General features: G+C 36.4%; 1 protein-coding gene across 1 annotated transcript in view; it reads left to right on the forward strand.

Moving 5' to 3' along the window:
- LOC103263796 (dihydropyrimidine dehydrogenase [NADP(+)]) overlaps window positions 1–22,970 on the forward strand; it is a 405,431-nt gene that overhangs the window by 267,155 nt on the left and 115,306 nt on the right. Inside the window, 1 exon segment of the mRNA XM_021714144.1 lies at window positions 10,120–10,284. Coding sequence (XP_021569819.1) covers window positions 10,120–10,284 — 165 coding nt within the window.

The following is a 22,970-nucleotide window of genomic DNA, read 5'->3' on the forward strand; positions in this document are numbered from 1 at the left end:
CTCCCACCAACAGTGTAGAAGTGTTCCCTTTTCGCCATACCCTCTCCAGCAACTGTTATTTTTTGAGTTATTGATAATTGCCATTCTGACTGGAGTTAGGTGGTATCTCGGTGTGGTTTTGATTTGCATCTCCCTGATGATTAGCGAGGTCGAACATTTTTTCATGTGTCTTTGGCTGCTCAGATGTCTTCCTTTGAGAAGTGTCTGTTCATATCTTTTGCCCATTTTATAATGGGGTTGTTTGTTTTTTTCTTTTCAGCACGTTTGAGTTCCTTGTAGATTCAAGATGTTAAGCCTTTGTCCAACCTGGAGTTGGCAAATACTTTTTCTCAGTCTGTAGGCTGTCTCCCTGCTCTCTTGATGGTTTCTTTGGCTTTGCAGAAGCTTGTCAGTTTAATGAGGTCCCACTTGTCTATCTTATCTCTTATGGCCTGTGGGTTTCGGGTTTTGTTCAGGAATTGGATTGCCATGCATTCTTTACTCACCTTTCTTTGTTTGAAGTTTCTTTGACTTATCTTTATTCTTGAATTATCATTTTACAAGGTATGCAATTCTCAGCTCCCATTTCTTCTTTGTATAACTTATTCTGCTCTCCTCTGCCTTCTGTTGACAATGCCAGGAAGTTAGCTGTCTGCCTGCCTGTTTTTTAGGTAGTCTTTGTTCTCTGGTTATTCTTTAAGTCTTCTCTTTCTTATTGGTGCTTTATTTACTACAGGGTGTCTCTATTTCAATTTTTTAAAAATATATATTTTCTTCAGTTAATTCATGTATGGAATCTGAGAACTGGTGTCTCTCAGCAGCTCTGTTAAACCTCTGACACTAACTATTGAAATGTTGTCTCTCTACTTTTCCTCATTGCCTTCTTGTAAATTCCAGTTAGGTTTTCTTCCTTCACCTTGTTAATCTGTTCTCCATGTCTCTTCACCTGTCTATCATGTTTTGCATCACATGTGTCATGCTACTGTTGATGTTGTACAACTTTCCCAGAAGTATCATCAAGTTGACTAATTCCGTTCTCCTGTGCCTAATCTTTTTCCCCCTAATTATTATATATATGTTTTATTTCTAGAAATTCGATTTGATTGTATTTTAAATCTTCATGATAAGTTTTCAGTTTTTTATTCTTTATATATTCAAGTCTCTCTTATTTTTCAGGATATTAAAATTTTATTTTATAGTTTATATCTGATCATCCCAGTATATGCATTTTTTTTAAGAAACTGATTTTACAGCTTTTTCTTTTTACTGACTCTCAGCAATGATGTTCTTCTTCTCATGTCTTTAGTGGTTATCTTTTATTGTGGGCTTATGTTCCCTGAAATTTATTTATTTATTTCCCTGGGAGGAAAGCATTTTCTTCCAGAGAGGGTTTGAGATTATTTCTACTAATTATCTAAGGACATCACAGCTAGAAACCACTTTTAAACCAAAATCTCTAACTCCAGGTTTTGGGCTCTCAAGGTTTGAGTTCTTGGGGGAGACTTATATTTCTCTTTCATACATAATTAAGACTGAAACAGACACACGGTTCACCATTGTCCCCTGGTTGTTTTCTAGTTCACAAATGGAGAGTATCACTTTTTGTTGGTCCTACCTTTATGTGGAGGTTTCTAATCTGCCTACCACCATGCTTTGTCCTTGACTTTTTCTGCTGTTGCAGGTGTTTGTAAGCCATTACAAACATAGTCTCTCGGCCACCAGGGATTAACCAGAAACCTTAAACGTGGACACCAGTCTACAGCTGGTTGGCCCATGTGGATCTGTGCTCTATGGTGATTTTTGCTCTCAGAAATTTCCTTATTTTGCTACCAGTACAGCTGCGCATCTTATAAATGTATAGCCTGTCCAATATTTTATATGTGCTATATTGCAATCGATTTCTCTCAATATCTTGTTAAATGTATTGTAGACATGAAAAACTCCTATCTGAATTTTTCAAATACTCCTTTAAATGATCATCATTTCATTTACAGTGGACTTTAGAGCAGAACCAGAAGATTCGTATAAGTTGTATAAAAAAGTAAAGATTAAAAAAAATATTTATCATTTTCAATACAAATTCTGCTCTAATACTTGAAGATAATTAATAATTATTAAAACTGACTCATGCCTACACCTTCACAGATGCTATTCTAGGCCTTAAAAGATTTCTTCCAAGCATCTCACATGATCATCTTAGAAGCAGGCCAGCAAAAATTTCTAAGTTAATTACAGTTTGGCGGAGTGCATCCAAAATCTCTTATCTGAACAGTGAACCCAATAATTTAATCAGTCTGTCTGTTGATTAATCACGTTCTAATCCATCTGATATCAATACTGAAAAAGCTCTTCATCTGCTTCTTGTAAAACTTATCTCTAAATGCACAGCTGCTGTGAGCTATTGGTATTAATAACGTGAATAGGAGACAGAACACAATGGATTCTCAAAGCCTGTGGAAAAAAAGTTTGAGCTCCTTGAAACAGTCATTCAAGACTCTCTACAATCTAACCCACTCTATGCAACCTTTACATCCTCATTTCTGGTGGTTTTCTCAGCTTTAGCCTGTGAACTAGTTAGAGCCAGTCAGAACTCTCACAGCTTCTGTTTTGACTGTTTCTGAAGCTGGTGAGCTGATGATTTAATGAACATATATTTATCAAATGCAGTGTACCAGCTATGTGCTATATAACTTCACTTCTTATCCTACAACTTGTCTGAGATAGAATAAAGGTTACACAGTTTGGCACATGAGAAGGTCAAAGAGTGTCTAGCTTGCAAAGTTATAAGCTCTTTGAAAAGGGGCAAAAAGAAAGACAAAAGGAGACATGACTCTGTGACCTGGTATTTTACCAGTCATACATAAATAAGATTCAGAAAACTAATATCCATATTTACACAGTGTAAGACTCCAAATTCTGTATCCTTTAGATACTACTCAAGAGGTGGGGGACATTTGGCATAGGGTGAGCACTGGAGAATATGTGAGTAAAAACCTCTCCTTGACATATTGTGGCCATTCTGTCTAGCAAGTTTTCAGTCTCCGTTCCCCTCCTTTGAGCCTAATCAAGGCATAGATTGTCCTGGTCGTTCTAGAGTACAGTATGCAGCTGACACCTGTCTTTCCCATCCCGTTTCCTACTCTCTTCCATTCAGTGAACTGGGCCACGACTGAGACTGAGCACACCCCATGCCATTCTGTGTCAACAGTCTTCAGCATGCCAACACTTTAAGTGACAGAATTCCCGGTGTAGTCTAAAGCATGCGAGCATATCAAAGCATTCTTAGAATTCTAATCTTGCAAGGTTTGGGTCCACATGAATAATCATTGGATTATCATGCTTGATTCAAGACTATGGTGAATTTCATTTTGCTGCATGATAATTATTTTATCTATTTTGAAACCACTTTTCTAGCTAACTGTCCTCTATCAGCACCCATATGCTATTTTCTTCTAAGATTTCTAAGATGACTTCATAGACTAGCCTGGGTGTAGTAGCAGATCCTCTGATGCCACTTGCATACCTCATAGCTGCTCCCTCTCTGTTTATTCAAGAATCTGTGTGAAATTTAATTCTATCCTGCTTGACACAGTTCCTTAAATGAGGGGGTGAATATATCTATGCAAATTGAGCCCACTAGAGTCTCTACCCCAGAGGTTAAGGTGACCAGTTTGGAGGAGTGACTACACTATAACTTGCAAACTTGGGGTCTATCAGAGAGCTATGTTCTGCCATATGACCTGAGACAACAGAAACCTTCTGCAGAAGGAGAGGAGTGAAGGGGTGGGCAAACAGAAGCAGAAAGAAGAGACAGAAACATTCTTCAATGAGGCATGGCTGCATGGCCTTTCTTGCATTATGTGAAATACTCCTTAAGATGAATACGTCACACCCCACTTTTTGAAAAATCTAACTTGTTCAAGTTGATTTATTTTCCTTGCAACTAAAATCAGGTCTAATTGTTATTACATCTATCAGATGTTGAGGTCACTAGTTCCATTGTTCTTATTCATATCACAAAAGTACACCTGATTTCTAGTCTTATCCCTAGTGTACACTAGCTGTGGGTCACCTTCATGCCTCTAACTCATCTGTTTTATCACTAGCAGCATGATAGCAGTTGTGATGATCAAATACGATAATATATCTTAAATACGTGTGGCATATGTATCTAAATTATTATTGTTTCTACACTTTCAGCAAAACAACTTCTTTGACAACTCATCTTATATTTCTAGGATAGCATTGCTATTCTTGCTTATCATGCTTTCCATGTAGATAGATAGAGTTAAAGTTCCTGATAACAAAAGGGTAACTTCCGTCACTAATTATGGTATTAGTTGCTATCTTTATGTAAGACATTGGGGTGGAAAAAATGATTTTCTGAGAACAAATGTTCATCCTACCCATTTTGCCCCTCCAAGGAAAAGCCAAGCAGGGATTATTCTGACCATTATAAAGTTTATTTTGGGAAGGAATCAAATATTAATGTACTTAGTTCATGAAGAAAATAAGATGTCTGGGAGTTCTTTCATGATAGTGAAGTTGCTCTAGAAACTGGGCCACTCTTGAATTTATTTTACTTTTTGCTGTTCCCAAGGTAGCAGTATGCCAGGTTTGTAGTGATGGAATGGTACTGTCTAACGAGACATGTGTTGTTCGACTTGTTTGCAGAGCGTTTCTCCTCTTGATGGAAAAATGCTTAGTTAAATCCTATGTAAATATTTTGGCAGGATTTTATTAGAAAAGTTATATAGTTCAGAAGACAGTTTGTCCTGCAGTGCATTTTATTTTTGAAATCCTGATTTATAAAACCAAACAATTAAAAGACTTTTATTTGATCCCCCCCCCAAAAAAAAAATCACAGCAGAATCTGGAAATTAAAAAAAAAAAAAAAAAAGGAAAACATATTCCTTAGATTTAAGTTACAGATTTTCAGGTAAACTGATAAAACTTTCTCTGTACTCCTAACAGTATATCATATACTACCACATAGTTAATTGAACAGATTTGTCATTCTACATGCACATCACTAATTTTTAGAAAGCCTTCCGGTTCCACTGTTTTCACTTTCAGCTCCAAGAAGTAATCTCTATCCTAAATTATTTTAGTTGCTCTCTTACTTATGTTTATAGTTTTATGACCTAAGTATGTTTCACTAAACAGTATATTGTTGTGCTTTGCATATTGTATTCTACATATTTTTCTTTAACTTGACCTTTTCGTTCTACAACATGCTTATAAAATGTATTCACTGTGGTATATGTAGCCATAATTCAACTCTGCAAATTTTATTTCTTATTTTCTTCCAACTTTGTTGGACCTCATATTTCTAAAGACACTTTTGCAAAATCTTTTTTCTATTCATTGTGGCCATTGTGACTACTTACTTGTTATTACATAATTCAGTAGTTACCATGGAAATGTTATGAGATTTTAGGATAAGAGAAGTCAAGTAAATGAACTTAAGCAAACATATGATCAGTCTGTTTACCGTTTAAGTTTCTTTACTGAAAAAATTAGTGTCATCACTTAGTGTTCAGGTGTCATTAACGCTTGATTTTATAATGGTGGTTATAGCATCATCTAAACCAGAGATATCACCTAACACTTCCTTTTCTAAAAACATCTATTTTTTGAAAATCTGAATATTGTTAATGTACTAAAGATTAGAACTATGGCAATTTATCTTTTTTATTGTATAGAATGAACTCTTATCTACTCTTAACTATTCTTGAATATGTTTATTTTGTTATATTAACTCCCTTAAGCAATGCTAATATGACTTAGCTATTAAATATTAAAGCAAAATATTCTCTTATGAAATCAAGCTCAAATTCTAGTATTCCCAGGCTAAAAGCTTTAGTAAGTTATTGCCCAATTATTGAAACTCTAACTCTAGTCATATAACCAAGGATAATTGGTTGTACCCACATTTTCATTCATCTTTCACTTAATTTAAAAATTCTAAGGAATCTCAAGTCAGTGGAGAAGGTTTTTGGCAAAGCAATAGCAAACACGACTGAATTTTGGAAAGAAAACCTAGAATAAAATTTATATTACTGAATTATCACTGGGTGAGTGAATGTATTGGAATGTTGCCATTTGAGTTTGGAAAATGCTGAATTTCTGAATTTCTCTGATGCTAACAATGGACTCACTGGTAGTTAACCGGTTGTATACCAGGAGGGAACTGTACTTTGGGCAGTTTTAAAGGGCCTTTTATATTTGTTTGAATAGAAAAATTGAGCTTTTTAAAGAAACATCCCTGTCATCAGTCAACACAGAGGAGTAGACATTCTCCATCATAAAGTAGGTAAATTTCTCTTTGATTTGGCTTGTATGTCCTGTTGATTATCCTGGTTAAGGAGATTGTTGATACCACCCCACCTCCATGCTATATTTAAAGCTTAAACAGGATTATAGAAAAGAAAAACTCCAACATTACTGTTGTAGGTATTTTTAACTCCGGTGTCGGCTTAAATCAGCAACCTCGGGTTCTTGTCCCACAACGTAGATAAAGGAATGCGGACACCAAAAGGATGAGTGAAAGAAGGAGTTTATTAAGCAATAAAGCTCTCCAGAAAAAGAGAGGGGGGCCCAAAATGGGTTCCCCATAGTGGAGGAGTGTTCTGGGTTTTTCTCTCTCCCTTCCAGGGGCATTCTTCTCATTTACATCATACCCGTTTCTCACTCTCCTAGCTGTTTCCTGGTCCCAGTCTTTACTGCGCATGTGCCATTGTTCAAAGTTATCCCATCTTGATTATTATCCATAAGTACCACAGGAAAGCCTCCTTAGGGGGGTAAAACTTCAATGCTAATGTCATGCTAATGATATTAGAATAAGCTTAGGTGAAGCTATTGCACTTGCGATCAAATGGCAAAAGTCCCTCTGAACAAAACATTCTGGCTTAAGAAGGTGTTCTTTACCACATTTTTGATTGCTATTTATATAGCTAGGATAGTACAGGGGCCTTCCTGCAGGTGTTACTTCTCCTCAATACCCTCCCTGTCTATGTACCTAGCCAGTATCTGAATACCTCCTCTCTCATTACCAAGAAAATGAACTCATGATGCCCACACAAACACAAATCCTTAAAAGGTAGCATTTGGGGTTTTAAGGTATCACTGAGAGGAAGTGTTTTAAGAAAGAAGAATTTTCTTGACTATCCTCCAATTAAGTATTTTTCAGTTTATTGACCCTTTGGCTACTGTGGGTTTCTGGCCTAACTGTCATTAGGAAGGTAACTGTAAATAGCATCTGGCTTAGAATTCCTGGACTCTGAGGTTTTTCTTACTCAGGATAGGTGAAACTTCCACTCTGTCTTTTTTGTTACAATATTGAAAGAAATCCTGCATATACTATAAAGATGTGCTCTTAGCATACAGCATACATACAAGAGGCAACTCTAGCCGTTAAGGTGCTGATAGGCTCATCAGCTATGAGATACCTAAGGTGACCATGGGCCTGTTTAAGAATCCACACCCACATGAACCTGAGAATCCTGGGGGTCAGCCTGTGTCTGAATGGGCTCATTCTGTTTGAATCCTAGAAAACAACTGTGCCCAGCAGTTAGAATGGTCTCAGAAGCTCCAGTGTGATGAAGTTCAAGCACACTTCCCATCAGGAGGATCCACAGTAGGCTGGTTGGGGAGGTGTAGGCTAGGCAATCTGAGTCACAGCACTCTGTTACTAGGATTGAGCCACAGTGGGGCATGGGGGACTGTATCGAGCTCTAGAAGAAGGGGTCCCTGAGGAATCAGGGGAAGCAAGCAGGGACCCCAATTCTAGGGTAATAGACTCGTAGGAATGGATTGAAGCACAGTCCTGTACCTGGAATTTGAATCTAAGCGCAGCCCACCTCCCCATCTATTGAGCAACAGCTTGGGGCCAGCAATACATGCCTTTGGTTCCCATGCCTGGGAACAAGACCTAGTTCAGAGCCTGGTGTGTTAGTCTAGGCTCACTCAAAGAACATTGTTTGAACACCTCCTACAGATCAGACTAGAAGTCGGTCATGACTACTAAACAAGATATAGCATCTTCCCTTACTGATGGTACTCTCTAGTGGAAGTCACAATCAAGAATATAGACAAGCATAATGAAAGGCAGTAAGCAGGCCCATTGGGGAAGGTAGATATGTTATGGTGGCCTGAGTCAGAGCGTCTTATCAAGACCTGAAGGCACTGGACAGATGAAAAGATCTTTCCAAAGGAACTGAAGTCCAGGCTAAGCTCTGAAGAATGGGCAAGAGCAGGAATGTGGCTCACACGAGTCGATCATGTCGATTAAGCAGGATGTGCCATTTCCAGAAGGCTTACACAATGGCCATTGAAATCATTGTTCGCATGATTTGCAGAACAACCCAGTGCCGGGACATGTGTGTCTGTGAACCAGATGTGGGTTCCCCTTACCTGGGTCAAGTGCTCCTATTCTGAGAACACCTGAGGCTGACATTGAAGTTGTCCCAGTGAAGAGTAGGGTAAAACAGAGGAAGGGATTGTGTCAAGGCCTGCTGGTTATAGCTCCTGGAAACTAGAAAGCAGAAGAAAACCAGCCTCATCCTGGTGACAATCTCCAGCGCTGTCTTCTCAGACATAGCAATATCAGAGCCACCTGCAGGGCACAGAGTTCTCACCTTTAAACATTTGCCAAGGTGGAGATCCAACCTCCGAGGCTGGTGCTTCCCTCTAGAGCTCTGTGTGCTGTTTTACCTGCTGAGGTTGTATAACAGGATTTCACAATAGTAAATCAAAGCCAGGCGGCTGATGTAGCACACAGTGACAATAGAAGTGGAATGGCTTAATTAGTAAAAAATTAACTGGCACGACTCCTATAAGCTAAAATGTACATATTGAAGGAGGCTTACTGTAACATTTATACCGTTTATTTTATAATATACTAATTCAAATGTAAAAGTGAATGTAAATTGCCAGAAATTAACATGCAATGTGAAGAAAAGTCCTTTTATCCTCTGCAACTGTAGCATTTGGCAGATTCAGGAATAAATAATCTTTTGTGGCAAGGGTATGCCTTATCAAACATATGCAGATCAGCACTAATTAATGCTAATTAAGGTTTCCTGTCTATCTAGTTGGAAAAACGTCCAAATGTTATGAAATCCAGTTAGTATGCCTATTACGCTAATTGTTTTATATGGGGTGGTTCTTAATTAAAATATGTAAATTGACCTTAATTGCTATATACTAATGGGGGTTCATGTTATCTTACTAAAAGTGACAAGATGGTGAGGAGGGGTACTTAAATGACTAATTCTGATAAATCCTTAACTAAATGACCTTTACTCAAAATTAATTTTAATTGGAAGTTGGCAAAAGAAACATTTTCCTTCTTTGTTTCTTTTTAGTTTTAAGTAATGGAAGAATGTTACTCTTTTTTGTTAATACAGCATTAGAAGCAGTTGTGGATTGTTAATTACACTTAACAAGCAAGTTAATTTTACTGTTTACTGTTTATAGTTATCAGGAAGTTATTGATATTCTCATTTAATTTTTGGGAAAAGCAACTTTCTTCTCATTGAACATGAATATATAGTTCCAATCTTATAGGTAATTTAGCCCAATTAGTTTGTTAGAATGTGTTAAAATTTGATGAACCAGTAATACTAATATATATCCTTTGACTGATCTACATTGGAATTACTTTTTAGAAATACACACACACACACACACACACACACACACACACACACACACACACTTGCTTTTTTACAACATTAACTCTTATTGGAGGAGTTAAGCCATGACTGGAGATACTTAAATAGACTGAAATTATATTTCTACATTTTACCTGCCATGTTTTTGTTTATTATTTAATTGCAAACAGATTGAAATATGTATACCCCTAATTAGTGTTAATGAGCATAAATATTTTTATTTTTTCACAATGCTAACCCTGGAATTACAGGAAATAATTTAGCTAAAGCGAATACATACTTTATTTTACCCTTTTATTCAGAAGTAGTTTATGTTCAACTATATTTTAAAGTATATTAAAAAGTCTTCTGTAAAAATGTGAGAAGGAACTTGGTAAGATTTGTTACATGGAAATGAGAATATAGTAAAGATGGTAGATTTTCTCTGTCAAAAGAAGACTCAGTATCTTTGTTCTTTCATCAGGACATCGTGACCAATGTTTCACCTAGAATCATCCGGGGAACCACCTCTGGCCCAATGTATGGCCCTGGGCAAAGCTCCTTCCTGAATATTGAGCTCATCAGCGAGAAGACAGCTGCATATTGGTGTCAAAGTGTCACTGAACTAAAGACTGACTTTCCAGACCATGTAAGTGTGATTTAACATCTAAAACAAGAGAATTGGCATAAGTTGGTGAATGTTTATTTAAACATCCAATTCATAGGCTTATAAATATTAATGTGTATAATATATTTTATTAAAGAATCTGCCAGTTGCTTTGTTGATACATAGAAAGATAAAAAAGAAAGAAAAGCTCAATAACTCATAAAAACCCACACAATGAGAGGCTTTATTATAAGTGGGTGCCATGTAGATGAGAGAAGTATCAACAGAAGCAAAAAGAAGAGAGATGAAATACTCATTTTACTGAGTTGGTTTTCACTGAATGTGGCTAATATTTATGAAGGGGATGACCTTGGGAAGAAATTGCAGACTATAAATCATTTTAAATAAAAACCTGAGGCAGAAGCAGAATATCTTCCTATATGTAGTTTATTTATATTATTTTAGTGGGAAATAATTTACCAAATAATTTTAACACCCTTAAACTAAATGAGTCAACTATCTTTTATAAAATATTTTATTTTCTCTTAAAGAACTATGCACAAAAGTGCAGTAAAATCAGGCTGAATATATTAGATAGTATTTTCCCTTCAGCAGTCCAGTTATGGTTATCCTTAATGCCATTCATTTATTCTCTGCCTTCCTCTCCCTCCACCCTCCCCCCACACACTTATTTTTCTTTCTCTTTCTTTCACTCTTTCTTGCCATGATCTCGTAATGAATGGAGGTTGAGGTTTGAGGCAATATGTTTATGTTGTAGAAAAGATTGTTCTGCCTACCTGTGTTCCTCAAAAACAAAAGAGGACACTCAAGTATTATAATGAGAAATATTTTAAAATCTAATGAAGTTCATGGATGTTTGTCTCCAAATGGATATTGGAGAATCTTACAAAGGAATGTAGAAAGCACTCTATTGCCCACCTCACCAATATTTTCTATTTTAGACAGCTTTAATTGTTTCAAAATTATCCCTTAAAAATATATGTATAAGCACTCAGGACAAATATAATTTATCTTTCTCAAGACAGGTCTCCAGATGTGAAGGTAGCTATCACGACCCATATGAAATCTGAAGCCTCTGCTTAGTAGGAATTTTTTACTTCCTGAGCTTGATGTTACAATCGTCTTTATTTCACATCATACAATTAAGTCTACATAACAATTATGCCGAGCTATTTGTTTTTACATCTTTTGAGAAGCTTTTCTCAGAATTCTAAGGACAAAAAATGGTCAACTATGAAAAGAAATGTTACTATATTTATAATCTTGACCCACAGTACTCTGCTAGGTACTGAACATGCAATATGTTACTACTATTACTAGCAGTTATAATATAGTATTAGTACTTACGTAGTACTATAACAGTTTTATGTATTTTAAATTCATTTGATTGTTCAACAACCTTATAAGATAGGTACTATTATTTTCTCCATTTCACAGGTGAAGAAACTGAGACATGCAGAGGTTAAATAACATGTCCAAGTTATATACCTAATATATGGTGACATCAGAACTTGAACTTGGAATTTGCTTTTACAAAACATGCATTCTTCTAATAATGGTGTTGTCTAGTGTTCCTGCCTATGTTGTCCTTAAAAACTCAGTATTTTTAATGCAGTGTAAGAGTAGTGTGAAATATAATTTCCCAAATATTATTTAAATAGTATTTGGCTAAGCCAGTGCATCTGGGGGGAAAAAAATCCTTTTTCCAAGAAAATAACTCCCACCACTGGCTTTTTGTTAGTACACATGATGTTTTTGCCCTCTCTTGGGCAGGAGTAAGATGTTATAATAATGACCACCAGGAAATGACAGTAGGTAGACAAGACAACTGAGACAAAATCCTAGCTTTGTTAGTTCACAGTCAAGTAGAAAGAAGAGACATATTTAGATATTCTTTTCAATTTCCCTGGCAACAATTTTCTTTTCTTATAATGCTTTTTCCTCTGAGAAAACAATGCATGCTTTTCTTGTTTCTAATTATTTCCCCATTTCGATTATATTCATTATTCTTTTTCTGTAGTCTTAGAACTAATTTCTAATATTTTTACTCCCCATATCAAAGATAACATTTTAAATACATTTAAAATGGCATTCCCATTTGAACCCAGATTAATCATGTGTGAGCACCTAGATATTGCATGCTGAGAGCAGAATATCCCCCACTGTTTTGGAATTATTCTGATGGGTTTGCCCAATGAGCTGAATGAAAGAGGGTGACCCTTCATTTTTCAAGTTTAATTATCACTCTCACTGGAGTTTTTTCACATCATTCTCAAGTATGTGCTGCCACCTTGAATGACAGGGATTGGACAGTTCAACCCACTGTGGCAGCTTTAAAGCAAAGGCCAACTTTTCCGAAAAAAAGACTGTTCTGGGAGCTTAGAGGTCAGCTAATATCAGTAGCTAATGTCTCTGTCTCCAGAGAGGTAGGCACCAGTTGGCCATGAGCCAGAAGAGCCAACTGATGGGCTTCTTGAATACAGAGGCAGTGGAACCCCAGGAGGTGTGTCGTAGAGGTTCATCTCTTATCTGTCCCAGAGTTATAACAAAGCCTACACTCATACTAGACTTCTGCTTGGCTTTCAAGTGTTCCTTTTATTTATCTGTAAATTAAATTTGGCACATTGATCATTGTAGTGACAATTTATTATTGCTAAATAAGAGGTTTTTTGGTCCTAAGCTGAGATTATACAGTGCTTAATAGGGCTTACAGAAATCAATTTTAAGTGAATCTTTTCTCCTTTTTTTAGATGAGAAAATATCGTTTATTTAGAAAGTAAATGAGAGAGAGAGAGAGAGAGAGAGAGAGATTCACTTGCCCAAGGTAGAGGAGGGGGTCACAGCTAGGAAAACATGGTGGCCAAACCTTAAAGAGCACACAACCACACCAGAGTTTAGTAAAGCAACAGCCTACATGAATCCTTGCATCCTCACTGCAAAAACCTTATGAATCATATATTTTGACCTAGGAAAGTTTTCACCAAAAAGTACATGCTGCATTTTGACCGAATCACTGAATTACCAAGCAAAGACTGACATTTTCTGTATTATTTGTGGCAGCTAAAACAAGAGTAAGGCAGAAGGTGGGGCATTAGCAGCAAATCAGCTGGTGAAAATAGAAAGGGAAATGATGGCTTTGTTAGGTAATTAATACCGGAAGAACAAGTTATATGTAAATATACATCTATTGTAATGCACCTCATTTCTGCAAAAACCCTTTCTCAGTTAATTACCTGGAGATCAGCATAGCACGGATTAGGTTCACAATAACTCCTAGGAAGCCCATCTTCATCCCTGTTCCTAAAAGTGCTTTACCAATGAGTGGCCTCAGAACGCAGAGCTCTTAGCCTTCTGCATGTGCTGTGGACTTCTTAGGCACTCTAGTGATGCTTAGGAGTCTCTTTCCAAAATAATATTTTTGAATGCAAAAAAGAAAATCCAAAAGGTTGCAAAGGATTCCCATTAAATTAAAATAAATTTCTCAAAGTATTTTTAAAAATAGGTGACACAGATATGTTGCTCTTTATCAAGGCACAAGTAATGCGATCTAGTGATTCTGATGACTCCTGCAATTTTGATGTCCTAGTGAGTATAAGTACTTCAGATTTCTGAGCAACACTACTAAGATTTTTTTGTAATTTCTGTTGGTGCACAATTACAGGTGTCAGTAGATGTTCTGTTGACATCTACCTGTCCCCATGCTTATTTCTTTTAAATTAATGTGGAAACTGGCTGTGGGAACAGCTATTGAAAGGAAGGCTAGTATGTCCCCAGGAAACAGTTGCCTTTTTCACACTAGAGCTGAAGCAGTGATTTTCTAAGATTGTTTATGAGTCCTAGAGATCCTGGATACTTCCCTTCCTCCTTTCTTTGTCAAAATCCAGAACAAATTTTATATCAGATTTTCTGATGGCATTATTCTGCTGACTCCAAATAAGATTGTTCTAGCTTACAAAAAATAAAAGTACGTCATAAGGGTGGTGTAAATTTAAGATGAGAAAGTTAACCCATGCCCAGTTATCCTAACAAAACATGGTTTTTGCTTTTTTGGAGTTGCTGTAATCTAGGAGCCAGAGGCAGAAGGCTTAAGGTCAAAATGGATTTGAATCACAAATCTCTGGCTTGCTTGTTATAGACATTCTTAACCTAGGCTTCTCATCTGTGTGATAATAGCACCTATCAGAAGGTTGTTGTAAAAATTAAAGGAGATATTATTTACAACATTTTGACACTCTGCAATTATTCACTCTCATAAGTTATATTGCATGGAATATCTTTACACATTTGGTTTTTATTCCTATTTTAAAATAATAATTTCTTTTCATATATTCTGCAAGAGAGATTTGGAAAGTCAAGAGTAACGGAATGTTTATAGCTCTTGAAGTATATTGCCCAACTGATTTTCAAAAACTCTGTGAACTAATGGTTTATGTAAAAACATCATTTCAGAAGTAGTTACCAATTAAAAAATTAAAGACTAACTCACTAAAGATGCTTTTTAGTTACTTTTCTGAATTTTAGCTCATTACATGCCCTGTATCATGTAAGGTCTTCAGAATTCTTGTCTTATGTTTTATTCATTATACTTCCCTACTTTGATATCATTCATTCACTTTACTTCACAGCTTCTCATTAAAACAGCACTTCAGTGTTATTTTCTTGTTATCAGCATAGAAGTAAAGAAAAATATTAAAACGAAGCAAGGGCAGCAAAAATGAATCAGGATGCATAATACAGCTTACAGTTCTGTGACTAGTTTCTGGCTCCAGGTAGCCAAATATTTTTTTGAGACAGGATATTTCTAGTTCTTTATAAGAAAACTTTAGCCACAACCTAGATGGAAATGGGGACTGTATTTGCCCTCCCAAATGAAAAAACAACAACAAAAATCTTTAAAAATGGAAAACAATAGTTTGTAAGACCTTAAGCATTAGACACTAAAGGACAATGGTCACTGAGAGATGGAAACATGAGATGAGCCCTGCCATTGCCCCAGGCCCTGAGGAGGAAATGCAGCTAAGAGTCCAGAGAGACTGAGGTGGCCAGGACTCCCTGGACAGAGTGCCAGAAAACACAAAGAGAGAGTTCCATGGGCCTGCAGGAGGCTCCTCCAGGGTCCGCAGCGGGTACAGATCTGCTCATGCCAGTGAGCCAACTTGGAGGCTGAAGAAAAGTGGTCCGGTGGATTGCATGGGCCAGTCCGTGTTCTTACATGTATCTTGGAGTAGCGACTGTTCCATTCCTGTCAGCCAGAGTGGAAAACCCCATGATCACCAGCACTGGGTAGGTACAAATAAGAGTCTTAATTAAAGGATTAGGGAATAATTAGCCCCAGGCTGAGCACTGCTTTTGACATGCCCAGCAAACCTTAAAGAAGACCTGAGAGGAACAGCATGTTCCAAGTAACTTAACTGTGACCCAGAGCAAAGACTATTTATAAGAATACAAAATACAGATATTATAAGAAACACAGTATTTACAGGAACAAAAATACCTGGTATGAACAGAGAAAATGTACATCAGGCAATTAATAACAAAATGAATAGGTTTGTAAATAAGTAGAAAAATATAACCCATAATAGTAAGAAAATCAATCAATTAAAACCATTCTAAAACTGACAAGATGTTAGAATTAGCAAATTAGTATGTTAGAATTGTTATTGTAACTACATTTCATATGTTAAAAGGCTAAGACATGGAAGATAAATAAAATGTCTAAATAAAGCCTCCAGAAGTTAAAGCTACATTGAATGAGGTGAAAAATACACTGGAAGCTATGCAGAACACCATAGGCATTGCAGAAGAAATAATTCGTAAGCTTTAAGCCACAGCAATAAAACCTATTTGAAATGGAAGAGAGAGAAGTAAACATGCCTTCAGTGAGATGAGCTGGGACAACCACTAGCAGCCTGATATACATGTAATTGGAGTTCACAAAGGTTAGGGAGGTACAGAAAAAAAAATTCAAGAAATACTGGTCCAAATTTTCTAATTTTGCTTAAAATTTCACCCCTCCCAAAAAACCCACACACACATCCAAAAAAAAAAAAAAAAACCAAACAAACAAACTCCCAGCATAAGAAATGTGAAGAAAACTATACCAAGGTGGTACAGCAGAACCAAATTAATCAAACTAGTGGTAAAAAGAATCTTAGAAACAACCAGAGGAAAAGCCAACATGTTCCATAGAGAGAAACAGACACAAGAGCTGCATGGCGATTTGCTGTTGGAAACAATTCCCAGCGACAGGACAGAAGAGCTACATCTTTACAGTGTTGGGGAAAAAAAGACAACTGTTAACTGAGATTTCAAAATCTAGCAATATATCAATTAAAAATACAAGTGAAATAAATAATTTTTCGGGTGCAATAGAAGGATGCCTACACTGCAGAAAATGTTAAAAGAAACTATTGTAGGCAGGTAGGACATGATGCCAGGTCAAAATATGAACATACACAAAGACACGAAGAGCACAGAAGTGGTAACTACATGGGTAAACACTTGATTGAACGATTAAAGTCATATAGAGTATGTACTTGACCCCAACTGAATTAAATTAAGTCATTCACATGAATGTATTTGTAAAATTTCCAAATATTAAAAAAAATCTTCTAAGTAACCTTTAGATCAAAGAAGAAATCATAAAAGAAATTAGAAAGTATTTCTAATTGACTGAAAATTAATATACAGCTTGTCAGAATTTGTGATATGCCGTTAAAGCATTATTTATGGGGGCAGCACCAAATGCATATCTTAAAAATGAAGAAAAGTCTCAAATTAATGACTTTAACTCTATCTTTAAAAACTGGGAAAAAAAGAAGACTAAATTAAATACAAAGTAAATAAATACATGATATTATAAAGATCACAGCGGGAAATCAGTAAAGTTGAAAACAGAAAAATAATAAAGAAAATCAATGAAATAAAGTTGGTTCCTTGACAAATAGTAAAATTAGTAAAACTTTAGCCATATTGGTGAGGAGGGAAAAAAAAGAAAAAGAGAAGTAATACAAATACAAATTACCAATATAGAGAATGAGAGGTATAATACCACTGCAAATTCCACAAATATTAAAAGGAAAATAGCATCCTATTATGAAAACTTTACATAAATGACTTTATCAAATTAGGAGAACTGAACAATTTTTTTGAAGGAAACAAACTATCAAACCTTACTCAAGAAGCAACACATACATTAAAGGAATTGAATTTCTGGTTTAATTTTTTAATTTCTAGTTTCATTCCATGAAGAAAATTTCAGGCCCAGATGGGCTTCACAATTGGATTTTACAAACCACTTAGAAAAGAATAAGAACAGCTCTAGATATATCTTCCAGAAATGTAAAACAGAGGGACCACTTCCCAACAAATTCTGTGAGGTCAACACCATGATACTCTAACTAGGCAGACAGGATAAGAAAATGAAACTGTGGACCTCATGAGCATAGAGGCAAACATTCTAAGCACATTTCAATGAATCTAATCCAACAGTATCTATTTAAAAAGTGTCATGACCAATTGAGGTACATCTTAGGAACCCCAGATAGGTTTACCATTTGAAAATAGTGTAATTCATATGCTACAAATGAAATACTCATACCATATAAAATATATGATCAGCTCAAGAAACCCAACAGAAAAAAAATATTTGAAGAAATTCAAAATCTATTCCTAATTAAACAGGAAGAATTCTCAGCAAACTAATAGTAAGGAAATTCCTCAGCTTGATAAAGCCTTCTACAAAAAAAAGCCTACAACTAACATCATCTTTATAGTGAAAGACTGAATGGTTTTCTCCTATGTGAATAAAAGTAAAGATATCCACTTTCACCAGTGTTTATTACACATTGTACTAGAGGTTCCATCCTCATCCAATGACAAGAAAAAGAAATAGAAGACATCCAGATTGCAAGAAGTAAAACTATCTTCAGATAGAAATAAAACAATCTTTATTCATGGAAGGCACGATTATGGGAAATCCAGTGGAATGTACCAAACAAACTCTTGATTTACGAAAACAGGCAGATGACCCATAGGCTATTGTTTTCAGTTCTTATTTATGAAAATGTTACATTCAAATACTGTTTGTCTTCATTACTGAAATTTTTCCCACCCCCTTAACTGTTGCACTTGAGATAAATGCCTAACTCACCTCATCCTAGACTTAGCCCTGATAAAAACTGTTTTAAATAGTGAGTTTAGCAAGGTTTTAAATAGTGAGTTTAGCAAGGACATATGATCAACTTATAAAATTAATTGTATTAATTAATTGTGTATTTATTGTTATATGTTTGAACTTCAGTTACCTAAAAGTATCTCTGATGAAATACACTTATCGAGATGCTTTTACCACTGCTCAGTTTTTGAGCTCATCAATTTTGATGCCTTTGAGTCCTCTGCCATTTTTTGTTTCACCTCTTTCACATCTCTTGGGAAAACATTTCCCTTTGAGGACTTTTTTCATCCAAGGAAACAAAAAAAAGGTTGCTCCGGGGGAAATCAGGTGAATAGGGAGGGTGGGGCACTGGAGTCATGTTGTTTTTGCTGTGGGCAGTGGCGCTTGCAAATCACCCATCATGAAATGGGCAATGTGTTGAAAGACTCTCCAAAAAAAAAAATCCACTGAAGCTGAACGCAGTCTCTCATCACAGCACTAGCTGGTGCCCGGATGCTGATGGGTTTCTCAAACACTTACCTACTGGGGGATGTCTGTAGTACAAGGGTCCACCCTCCAAAGGATAATTCCAGGTTTTGAGGAGTCTCCCCTCATATATGTACCATATTTTCTTTATCCAGTCCACTTCCAGTGGTCATCTGGATTGGTTCCATGTTTTCACTACTGTGAATAGTGCTTCACATCCACACCGGGTGCCAGGTCCACTCCCAGGGAGGAGGACTCGCTTGAACCCCAAACCTCACCAGCACGCAGTTTACTTATGTAGTAAATCCTCACACAGGCCCCACAACTTAAAATAAAAAGAACAAAATGAGAAGTCTAAAACTTCTGATTTCAAGATATAAGAATTGCAGTAATCAGGATTGCGTAGTATTGGCATAAAGATAGACAAATAGATCAATGCTGCGGATAGAGTCCTGCAAACAGCTCATGAATTATTACCTGCATGAGCAACTGATTTTTAACAAAGCTGCAAAAAGGCAATTCAGTGGACAAAATATAGTATTTTCTACAAATGATGCTGGAAAAATTGGGTGTTCTTATGCAACAGAAAAGTAAGCCTTGATTTGTATCTCACATGATATATAAAAGTTATTAAAAATATTTATAGACCCAAATGAAAAAACCTAAAACTATAAAACATTTTTGTAGAAAATATAGGAGACAATCACTTGCCCTTAAGTTAGTCAACTGTTGGTAAATATCTACCAAAATCACCATCCTTAAAAGAAAAACAAACAAAAAACATATAAATGTGATTTCAGTCAAAAACATTTGCTCTTCCAACCCATTGTTAAGAAATGAAAATACAAACCACAAGCTGAGAGAAAATATTTGCAAATCATATATCTGATAAAGGATTTTGGCAGTTTCTTAAAAAGCTGAACATACACCTACCATATGATGCATATATTCTACTTTTAGGTATTTACCCAAGGAAAAAGCAAAACAAAACATATATCTATACAAAGATTTGTACAGGAATGTTCACAGGAGTTCTATTTGTAACAACAACACCAACAAACACTGGGACCAACCCAAATTTCTATCTACAACTGAATGGATAAATAAATTGTAATGTATACATACAATAAAATACTACTCATCAAAGAAAATAATGAACTCTTATATACAATAAAATTGATTAATCTTAAAATAATCATATTGACTGAAAGCAGCCAGATTTTTTTAACACACCAAAAGTACATACTTTGTCATACCATTATAAAACTCTAGAAAATATGAACCAATATATAGTGACCAAAAATAATGGTTGCCCCATGAATAGAGGAGCAAGAGGTGGGAGAGAGGAGTTATAAAGAGTCCCACGGAAATACTTCAGCACAATAGACATGTTCATTATCTGGATTGTGATGATGGTCTCAAGATATATGCATATGACACAACTTGTAAAATTATATATCTTTTATATATATGTGCAATTGATTGTCTATCTTATACAGCAATTTATTCTGTTCATATAGAATTATACTTCAATAATTCTGTTTTAAAAATAAATTCAAGCCGGGCTCGGTGGCTCAGCCTGTAATCCTGCGCCTTTGGGAGGCTGAGGTGAGTGAATTGCCTGAGCCCGCGGGTTCGAGACCCGCCTGGGCAACTTGGCGAGACTTCATCTGTACAATAAATAAAAAAATCTGCCGGTCGTGGTAGCGCACGCCTGTAATTCCAGCTACTCGGAAGGCTGAGGCGGAAGGATTGCCAGAGTCCAGCAGGTGAGGCTGCGGTGGCCGGGAGCGGCCACTGCACTCCAGTCTGGGTGACAGAGTGAGACTCCAACTCAAAATAATAATAATAATAATAATAATAAGTTCAACTTAAAATTATCCCAGCCCTTTTTCTGGGATATATTCTGAGAATTAACTCCAGACTGCGTTGAATGGCTAAAACCGTGCTGCCCAGATCTTCAATGCCTGCCCAACTCCCCAAGACACCAGTCAATTATCACCCTCTCGCATTTTGATCATCCTCACTTTGATACTGAGTCATGGGAAATAACATGAAGTTAAAACTGACCTTATTACAGTATTAAGAAATAAAAGAAAAGTTGGTTGGATTTTTAATCTTTGGCTTTGTGGGAGATTAAAATGCTGGTGGTTCATGTCATTCTGTAAAAGAAAAATCTCGAGAAAATCCATCAAACCTTTTACAAGAGTCATTATACAAGCATTAACTGATACAATATACCCTTTCTCAAATTCCCCTTCATTTTGTAATTTGTCAGGCTGCCTTTTGGGTAAGAGTATTGTCTCTTCAAGTAGGAAGTACAGCATCTAACATGGGGTGCCATGTGGAAGAGACCCTGGGGACAGCGATGACATGTTGAATTTAGGCTCTTTCTTGATATAGACTAGCTCGTGAGAGAGATATTGGAAACATTCTTATAGGTTGCCTATGTTTGCCACAAGCCCAGCCCATGTCAGAAAATGAAAATAGAGGCCATACTCAAAGAATTGAAGAGATTTGTTCAGGCTCACTTGGTTAATATTAATTTGGTAATATTTCATGAGAGAACTCAATTCTAATGCATTCTTCCCTTAAAGAATTGAGGAAACGAGAAGAGAGAAAGGATACAGTGAAACCTGTAGCAATTATTTTTCTCCTTCTTTGCCCTTCACGTCTCTAAAACGTATATTTAAAAAAAAAAAAATCTCAATGAAACCATTAAATCTGTTAATTTTAAAGCAATCTTAGACAAATGCACCCCTGCTTTATGAGAAGTTTAAGTGTGGGAGGTAATATAAGGTTGTTATTTTATATAGGATGCTACAATTATATATATGTGTTGCATTAACTTTGTTATCAATGACTCCTGACATTTTACTCTTCTTGGGGAGAGGAAGGCTTGTTGATAACAACAGTCTTTTTTCTCCCCCCAGCTTTCTTTTCTGTCAGTACTCTTTTACAGTGTACCCTAAAGGTCATACTCTTCAGAGATTTATTTTTCGCAAATAACTAATTTTACATTTTCGTCTGAAGACATTTACTTGGAAGGATTCATTTTATTCTTTAGGATAATTTAAAAACAAAACCCAAATACTTAAAACATTACTGTTTTAAAGGTTTATACACAGTATTTTAAGAGCTGCTTTCCTTTTATAACCATCATCTATGGTTAGGTAATTGACACCGTTTAAGTAGAATTTAAGACTATGTCTGTGACCCACTCTTATGGTCCAATTAATGGTAAATATCTAAAAGGAGACTGGCTGTGGACTGACTGACTTTGGACTGACTACTAGTTTAATCACCAAACATCCTTTTTTTTTTTGCTGAGTACAAGGGAGTTTATTGATGGTACACGACATTCTTAAGACAAATGAACTATACTTTGATAGAACCATTAAATGTGTAAAATGAACTATCCAAATTACTAAAAATTGTACTTTGTGGGATATGTCTTCATTTCAGAATGAAAACTTATGAAAATGTACATTAAAATGATGGCCATTTTGGTAAGAATATATACGAGTACAGGCAACTGGTGGGAGATAAGGAAGAATCAGTGAATGAAATTCATAGGTAAAGATGCAACCATGTTTCTATCAGCCTCTTCAACCTTTCTTTCTTTTTTTTGAGTTGGAGTCTCATTCTGTCGCCCAGACTGGAGTGTAGTGGCCGCTCCCGGCCACCGCAGCCTCGCCTGCTGGGCTCCGACGATCCTTCCGCCTCAGCCTTCCAAGTAGCTGGAATTACAGGCACGCGCTTCCACGCCCAGCTGATTTTTTAATTTATTGTAGAGATGAGGTTTCGCTGCCCAGGCGGGTCTCGAACCCGCGGGCTCAGGCAATCCACTCACCTCAGCCTCCCAAAGGCATGGGATTACAGGCTGAGCCACCGAGCTCGGCTGTCTTCAACCTTTCTAACTGAGGTACTTCATAACCATATTAGAAGACAGTAAAGAGTCTTAAAAAAAGAAAGAGAAGCCGGGCTCAGTGGCTCAGCCTGTAATCCCGCGCCTTTGGGAGGCTGAGGTGAGTGGATTGCCTGAGCCCGCGGGTTCGAGACCCGC

The sequence above is a fragment of the Carlito syrichta genome, unplaced genomic scaffold (genome assembly GCF_000164805.1).
Source record: "Carlito syrichta isolate Samal-C Ts95f unplaced genomic scaffold, Tarsius_syrichta-2.0.1 Scaffold305265, whole genome shotgun sequence".
NCBI lineage: Eukaryota > Metazoa > Chordata > Mammalia > Primates > Tarsiidae > Carlito > Carlito syrichta.